Below are 8,102 nucleotides of genomic sequence, written 5' to 3'. Positions count from 1 at the left end.
AGAGAGAGAGAGAGAGATTGTTTGTCTTTGAGACTGAGTTTCACTTTATAGTCCTAACTGGCCTTGGATTTGCTAAGTAGACAAGGCTGGCCTTAAATTCACAGAGCTCCAAACTGTGGTGATCCAAAACGAAGTAACGATCAGGCACTTTTACTCACTGTGCCATCTCCCAAGTCCCACCTTGCATTTTCCACACTGTCAAAGTGTGAGACACAGATAAAAACTTCCTAACTCTGGTGGTTAGACTTGGAAAAGGTTGCCAGATTTCAGCATGAAAAATACTGCATATGCAAAATCTGCTCTAGGAGAAGAGGGACCAAGCTGGGCATCAGAAGAACTGAGAATTTAAAAGCTTAGAGGTGAATCCAACAAGCAAAGCTTGACACAGACTTCATAGACCCACAAAGCAGAAAGCAACATTGCATAGTATGCCTATCTCCTGACTTGCTGTCTGTCCTAAAAGTGTTGAAGGTGATGGTGGGTGGAGGGAGAAGAGCCATCAAAGACGGCCTGTTCCCAGTGAAGTGTCTCACCCTGAGAGGCTACAGCTGGCTTCTCTTTATATATCTTCATGGAACCTCTCCTGCAGGTTCTCAGAGGCCAATTTCTACTGACTTAAATATGCAGGTGCTAAACCAGGGGTGGTGGTACTCACCTTTAATCCCAGCACTTGGGAGGCAGAGACAGGAGGATTTTTGAGTTTGAGGCCAGCCTGGTCTACAGAGTGAGTTCCAGGACAGCCAGGGCTACACAGAGAAACCCTGTCTTGAAAACAAGCCAACAACAACAAAAACAAAACAAAAAAACAGGTGCTGAACTGAAAATCTACTTTTTCAATTAACCAAACCTTTCTTTGTTCTTCTTTTTTATTTGCCTTTCAGGCAATTTATTACTTAAAATTCTTACTAGAGGATGGAAGAGAATCTTAAAAATTGGTTACTTTTAGCAGGATGTGGTATGTAGCCCCATGCTTTCCCACCTAGAAATAACAACTCTAAGACAATATCTGAATAAGCTCTGGCTTGTTCCCTGCCTCATAACTCAGTCATCCTTGTAAAGCAGTGTAGGTCCAGCCATGTGGTTGGTTACCTCTCATCAGGTTCATGCGACCATCTCCTCCAGAATTCAGGGTGAATCTTCCATCTCCGGTGCCTGACTATTATCCAGAATCCCCTCTCTCTCCTGGATATCCACCTTCTAATCCTGCTCTCTCCTGGATATCCATCTTCTAATTCTCCCTCAGCTCACTGACCATAGACTTTTTGTTGACAGGTGAATGCTTTTACACAGTGCATAAGAGATTATCTCTACAGTGATGAAGCACCTTTAATCCCAGTACTTTGGAGCCAGAGGAGGCATGAGGGTCCCAGTTTGAGGCCAGCCTAGTCTACAAAGCAAATTCCAGCTCAAGCCATGACTATGTCTCAAAAAAGCAAAAACAAACAAACAAACAAAAAACAAAAACCAAGGGCGTTCGAGAGATGGCTCAGTGGTTAAAGTGCACCAGCTGCTCTACCAAAGATCCTGAGTTCAATTCCCAGCATCAAAAACCAAAAAGCCACAACAACAAAACCCAAGCTATATGGCATATAAATACTATCAAAAACAGGCGGTGGGGGTCTCGTTGTTGACAACAAACTATTGCTGCTGAATTAATACAATGGGGAAATGACCTGAAAACAATTATTTAAACCAGGACTAGGATGGGTAGCCTTCAGTCTCCTTAACAGGGTTTTGAGAAATAGAGAAACAGCTTGTAACCTGAACTTGGGCCTGGGCGGTGACCAAACACCAGTTAGTCTCAAGCGTCACGCCCTTCTCAAAGATGGCCGAACTCGCTTTCCTCACACGTCGAGAACGTTCCAATCACTCTCCAGAAATTTGAAGTTACTCTTATCCGTTCTGCTTCCATGCCAAAATAAAAATGGTAATCTTAGCCACTTAGCGTTCTCCTCCGCCCTTCCTAGGTGAAAACAGTCGGGCGCTGGAATTTGGAGGCGTGGTTGCCCGGAGTAAAAATGGCGCCTCCTCCGCATAGACTTAACTGGACGTGAAGCTGTGACGTCGCGGCGTTGCCAGTCCGTTCTTTGGCGGTGTTCTCGGAGGCAGTTCCTGTTGCCCTTGCTAAACATGGCGCTGGCTAGCGTGTTGCAGCGGCCGATGCCGGTGAATCAGCACGGGTTTTTTGGACTCGGGGGTCGTGCAGATCTGCTGGACTTGGGTCCGGGGAGTCCTGGTGATGGGCTGAGCCTAGCCGCGCCGAGCTGGGGTGTCCCGGAGGAACCACGAATCGAAATGCTTCACGGAACCACCACCCTGGCCTTCAAGGTGCTCAGGCAGCTCTCGGTTCTCCGGCATCCCAGCCGGAACCGAGTTGGGCGGAGGTTCGGTGCTCTCATCCCGACCCTTGGCGGTTTCACTGTCTCATAACCTTGCGAAAGGAGAGGTGGGCGGAGGTAGGGGGTAGTGAGGGAAGAAGACGGACAGCGTGGTTGGCTCCTAGGCGACCCCAGTTTGCCCCTCCTATTCAGGATCCCTATCAGGGAACAGGGAAGCCGCTGTAACGGCGGACCGTGGCAGAGGGAAAGAAAGCTATTGTCGCCGTTCACCATAGTTTGTATAAACCGGGCGTCCCATCCCAAGAGCTTGATGAAGTCCAGGGGCTACTGAAGTGGGTACCAAACAGTTAGGGTCCCTCTTCCAGCTCTACAATAACTAGCTCTGGATCTTAGGCTAGTCTTTAAAGATTTATTCTTATTTTTTGTGTTTTGCCCGACGCCAAAAGAGGGCGTCGGGTTCCTTGGAACAGGAGTTACAGACCTTTGTGAGCACTGGGAACCGAACCTCTGTAGAGCAGCTAGTGCTCTTAACCATTGAGCTATCTCTACAGTCCTCTTAGGGCTGTCTTTATCTCATTAAACTTGCTACTTCGTATTTAAGGTGAGTAAAATGGTTATTCATAAATCAGGGATTGTTGTTAAACCCGAATGACATTTAATATATGAAGTCGATTACGAAGTCCAGAAATATGCAAAGCCAGGTTATCTTTCTGTATTTATACAAAAATAAGCATTGAGAGTATTTGTGGTCTCAGTGGCCTCTCTCTGTTTTCTCTGACCTGCATTAGTTTCGCCATGGAGTCATTGTCGCAGCGGATTCCCGGGCCACCGCAGGTGCTTATATCGCTTCCCAGACTGTGAAGAAGGTGATAGAGATCAACCCGTACCTTCTGGGCACCATGGCTGGGGGTGCAGCGGATTGCAGCTTCTGGGAGCGGTTGTTGGCTCGGCAATGTCGAATCTATGAGCTTCGCAATAAGGAACGGATCTCTGTCGCGGCAGCCTCCAAGCTGCTTGCTAACATGGTGTATCAGTACAAAGGCATGGGGCTGTCTATGGGCACCATGATCTGTGGCTGGGACAAGAGAGGCCCCGGTGAGTTGTGTTGCAGTCCTGTTATCCCTGGGGTTGACACTGTGGTGGGGAGGGGTTAAATGGAGAGGTGAAGTAAGGGCTTTTAATGGGTGCTGAGAATGGGTGTGTTAATGGGTTCTTACCTCTTCCTTTCCTTTCCCAGGAAGGCATTGTACTGAATCGGAAAGGGCATGGAGTTAGACTTGCTGTGTCATTGACTGCTTAGTCAGCTGACCTTAGCATGTTTCTTCATTACTGAATTGGTTGAGTGAACCATCACAGTGGTTAAGTGCGGGACTTAGAAAGCAGTTAGTACAGTGTCTGGCACAACAGTTCTTCTTTCTCATGCAATAATAAGGACTGGAAAACATTTGTACTTGATAATTAAATTGACTGATAGATTAAACTGGCCAGCATTTTCTAACAGGACAAATTATGAGCTGCACACATAAATTTTTAAATTTCTCACGAGTAGCCAGGCAGTGGCTGTCCATGCCTTTAATCCCAGCACTCAGGAGGCAGAGGCATGTGGATCTTGATGAGTTTGAGGCCAGCTTGGTCTACAGAGGGAGGATCAAGGACAGCCAGAGCTACACAGAGAAACCCTGTCTCAAAAACAAAACAAAAAATAGAAAAAGAAAGAAGTTCTCATGAATATATCTTTTAAACTTTAAAAATCGTTTTATTTTCTATACATGGGTGTTTTGTCTGAGTGTGTGTCTGTGCATCACAGTGCATTCATGCTGTCTGAAGAGGCCAGAAGGGAGCATTGGATCCCCTAGAATGCAGGTACCGGTGGTTGTGAGCCACTCGTGGGTGCTCAGAACCAAATCCAGGTCCTCAGCAAGAACAGCCAGTCCTCCTTCCCTCTGCCTTGGGGGCCATCTCTCCAGCCCCTCCCACTTTTTAATTTTAAGTTACATTACCTATTTATTTGTGTGTGTTTATCGTGTGTGTGTGTGTGTGTGTGTGTGTGTGTGTGTGTACAAGCACACATCCCAGAGTATACCTGCAGTTCACAGGATAACTTGTGGGCGTTGGTTCTCTTATTCTATGGGTCAGGCTCAGGACATTAGGCCTCTTGGGTAGCAACAATTATATGTTGACTCACCTCACTGGCCCTCATTTAAAAAAATAAATAATAGGCCGGGCGGTGGTGGGGCACGCCTTTAATCCCAGCACTTGGGAGGCAGAGGCAGGCGGATTTCTGAGTTCGAGGCCAGCCTGGTCTACAGAGTGAGTTCCAGGACAGCCAGGGCAACACAGAGAAACCCTGTCTCGAAAAACCAAAAAATAAATAAATAAATAAATAATAGGGGGCTGGTGAGATGGCTTAGTGGTTAAGAGCACTGACTGCTCTTCCAAAGGTCCTGAGTTCAAATCCCAGCAACCACATGGTGGCTCACAACCACCCGTAATGAGATCTAATGCCTTCTTCTGGTACGTCTGAAGACAGCTACAATATACTTATGTATAATTAATAAATAAATCTTTGGGCCGGAGCAAGCAGGGACTGAGTGAGCAGGGTTGACCAGAGCGAGCGGAGGTCCTAAAAATTCAATTCCCAACAACCACGTGAAGGCTCACAACCATCTGTACAGCTACAATGTGTACTCACATACATAAATCTTTAAAATAAATAAATGAATGAATGAATAATAAGCCAAGCAATACACAACTGTGATCCTAGAGCACTTGGGAGGTTGAAGTAGGAAGGTCAAGAGTTCGAGGCTAGCCTAAGCTATATAGCAGTAGGACAGCCTGGAACACACAGATGTTGTATCTCAGAAGTAAATAAAACTAGTGGAATTGGTTTATAGTTAATTTTATGTAAAATGCCCAAATTATTTCTCAGTATTGGGCAGCAGTACCATTTCCAGTGGAAGACAACTCTTGCAGCCTGGGGTTATATTTTAAATGTTATCTCCAACCACTCTGGAAGCCCTATGCATGAATTGTCCAGTATACTTTCCTTTTAAAGTTGCCAAGAGAACAGGAGGGATGGTTTACCTACTGTGAGGAGAGGTGGGTGGTGTGAACAGGAGGGATGGTTTACCTACTATGAGGAGAGATGGGTGGTGTGAATAGGAGGATGGTTTACCTACTGTGAGGAGAGGTGGATGGTGTGAACAGGAGGGATGGTTTACCTACTGTGAGGAGAGGTGGATGGTATGGTATTCTAGAATCTAGAAATCTCAAGAGTAAATTTGACTCTGTCTTTCTCAAGTTTTTTGAAAGGTTATTTTGTTTCTTTGTGAGTTTGTGTATATAAGTGTTTGCATGTGTGTGTATTTATACCACTTGCATGTCCAATACCCACGGAGAACAAATGAGGGCATTGCATCCACAGAAACTGGAGTTACAGACAGTTGTGAGCCACCCTGTGTATACTGGGTACTGAACCTAGGTCCTAGACAAGGGCAACAAGTGCTCTTACTACTGAGGACTCTTTCTTGGCCCTGTTTGTATTGAGACAGGGTTTTATGTAGCTCAGGCTGACCTCAAACTTAATACATAGTTAAGCCTAGCCTTTAACTCCTGCCTCCTCCTCCTTCTCCCAAGTGTGCTGAGATCCTATTTTTGTGGGGGTAGGGCCGGGTGGTGTGTGAGAGAGTGGGGGGTGAAGGGTATTCTGTTGTAGATCTACATCTCTATTAAGGAAAATATTAAGAACATCTTGGCAGATGAATAAAATAACAACAAATGACATCTTTTTTCTTGTTCCCTGGTCACCTCATCTCCCTCAGGCCTCTACTATGTAGACAGCGAGGGGAACAGGATCTCTGGGACCGCCTTCTCGGTGGGGTCTGGTTCTGTGTATGCTTATGGAGTCATGGATCGAGGCTACTCCTATGACCTACAAGTGGAGGAGGCCTATGATCTGGCCCGCAGAGCCATCTACCAAGCCACCTACAGAGACGCCTACTCCGGAGGAGCAGTCAACCTCTACCACGTGCGGGAGGATGGCTGGATCCGGGTCTCCAGTGACAATGTAGCTGACTTACATGACACGTATAGTCACGTGTCTGTCCCCTGAGGGAAGGCGGGTGTGGCTGTTTGCATCTCTGGGATGGCTCTCCCTGGCTATAATAAATAATAGTACCCCATTCCATCGTGGAATCCACAATTATTTCAGTACCTTTTGTAAAGCTCTCAAACATGGGTATTCATGTTACCAGTTGACAAGCCCCTGATGCATTAGCTGTTTGTGTCGCTGTCTTGGGTGCTAAAATTGTTCTGTTTCTCAGCCTCTTGTCCACCCTGTCCCTCCTTCAAGCACTTTACAGTGAAGCCAGGACAGTGGGAGAGAAGGCACTGTAATTACAGGAAACAGTAGTGTGAGGAAAAATTCTGGTGAATACATTAATGTCCCCAGTCCTGAAGCTAATAGCAAAGCAGGAGAGAGGCAGGGAGGAGGGGGAGACTTCCTGCTTTAGTCTGAAAAGATGAAAAGTTGATGAGGTGGAAAGATGCACAAGGATGTGGCCAGGGCTGCAGAGGGAAGGCTGTTGTGTTTGGGGTAGGAGGAGACTAAGCAGTGTAGAATGATACAGGATAAATCTGGGATTTTTTTCTTCATTTGAGATGGGTAGCCCTGGCTATCCCTGTAGAACAGGCTGTCCTCGAACTCACAGAGATCTACCCGCCTTTGCCTCCTGAGCCCCGTGATTTCAAGGTATGTGCCACCACACCGGGGCCAGGTCTGGAGTCTTGAGTGAGATGGGAAGGGAAGGCCTGAGCCCTGAGAAAGTGGAAGCCTGGGTGGTCCTCTGCTCCCTCACAGGGTATGGATGTGCCTGCCACTGAGCAGGGAGGCTGGGCTTCTGGCCTCCTGGGCAGGAAGGAAGCCTAAGCATTACTAGGGTGGGAAGGTCTCACACACACTGTTGACTTCACACACCCTGCCCCGAGGTGGTCTGACTGTCTGGAGGATGCACCATAGACTACAGTCAGTCAAGCTGTACAAGCTGGGTGAGTAGGGTGGGTATGTCTCCCTGTACTGCAGCTCCCTTCTCAGCTCCGAGCGGTTTGTGTTCTGATTGATGAGGTTGTCCGTGGGAACTGATCGAGGCTTGTTAATTGCATTTGTCAAGTGCAGGGAAATTGTGGATTAGTGAGCCTGGAGGACAGAGTTTGGAAAACAAATGACTCCTTTGCCTTAGGAGATTCATTTTGTTGTAAAGCACTGGAGCCAGGGAACCATTAGCATGGACCCAAAGAGACTACATTTTAAAAATTAGAATATTTTGGCTGGGATGTAGCTCAAGTGGTGGAGTGCATATCTAGCAGTTAAGAAGCCCTGGGTTCAAACCCCAGCCGTTCTCAGCAACATAATAAATTGGAAGTCAGGCTGAGTTTTTTTTTTTTCTTTTTTCTTTTTGTTTTTTTCAAGACATGGTTTCTCTTTGTATCCCTGGCTGTCTTGGAACTCACTCTGTAGACCAGGCTGGCCTCGAACTCAGAAATCCGCCTGCCTCTGCCTCCCAAGTGCTGGGATTAAAGGCGTGCGCCACCACCGCCCAGCTAGGCTGAGTTTTTTAATGCTCCTAAAAGCTGAGCCATCTCTTAGACCTTAAGAAGAAATTTAGAATGTTTAAAAATAAATCAACTTAGCTGGTTGGTGGTGGTACACGCCTTTAATCCCAGCACTTGGGAGGCAGAGGCAGGCAGATTTCTGAGTTCGAAGCC

At 46.8% G+C, this 8,102-nt stretch overlaps 1 protein-coding gene across 1 annotated transcript; it reads left to right on the top strand.

The window, feature by feature from the left end:
* The first annotated feature begins 2,098 nt into the window (after window positions 1-2,098).
* Psmb5 (proteasome 20S subunit beta 5) lies at window positions 2,099-6,520 on the top strand. Its single transcript, XM_031362179.1, has 3 exons — window positions 2,099-2,328; window positions 3,128-3,434; window positions 6,161-6,520. Exons 1-3 carry the CDS (start codon window positions 2,131-2,133, stop codon window positions 6,448-6,450), a joined length of 795 nt encoding a protein of 264 aa, XP_031218039.1. The 5' UTR covers window positions 2,099-2,130; the 3' UTR covers window positions 6,451-6,520.
* The last annotated feature ends 1,582 nt before the right edge of the window (window positions 6,521-8,102 follow it).

This window comes from Mastomys coucha, unplaced genomic scaffold (assembly GCF_008632895.1).
Source record: "Mastomys coucha isolate ucsf_1 unplaced genomic scaffold, UCSF_Mcou_1 pScaffold9, whole genome shotgun sequence".
Lineage (NCBI taxonomy): Eukaryota > Metazoa > Chordata > Mammalia > Rodentia > Muridae > Mastomys > Mastomys coucha.
The sequence above is the reverse complement of the archived record's forward strand: the minus strand, read 5'-3'. Positions and strand labels throughout refer to the sequence as shown.

Coding starts and splice junctions, on each gene's coding strand:
- Psmb5 (XM_031362179.1), top strand. CDS start 2,131: ATGGCGCTGGCTAGCGTGTTGCAGCGGCCGATGCCGGTGAATCAGCAC. Junction 2,329..3,127: donor CCACCACCCTGGCCTTCAAG/GTGCTCAGGCAG, acceptor GACCTGCATTAG/TTTCGCCATGGAGTCATTGT. Junction 3,435..6,160: donor CTGGGACAAGAGAGGCCCCG/GTGAGTTGTGTT, acceptor CATCTCCCTCAG/GCCTCTACTATGTAGACAGC.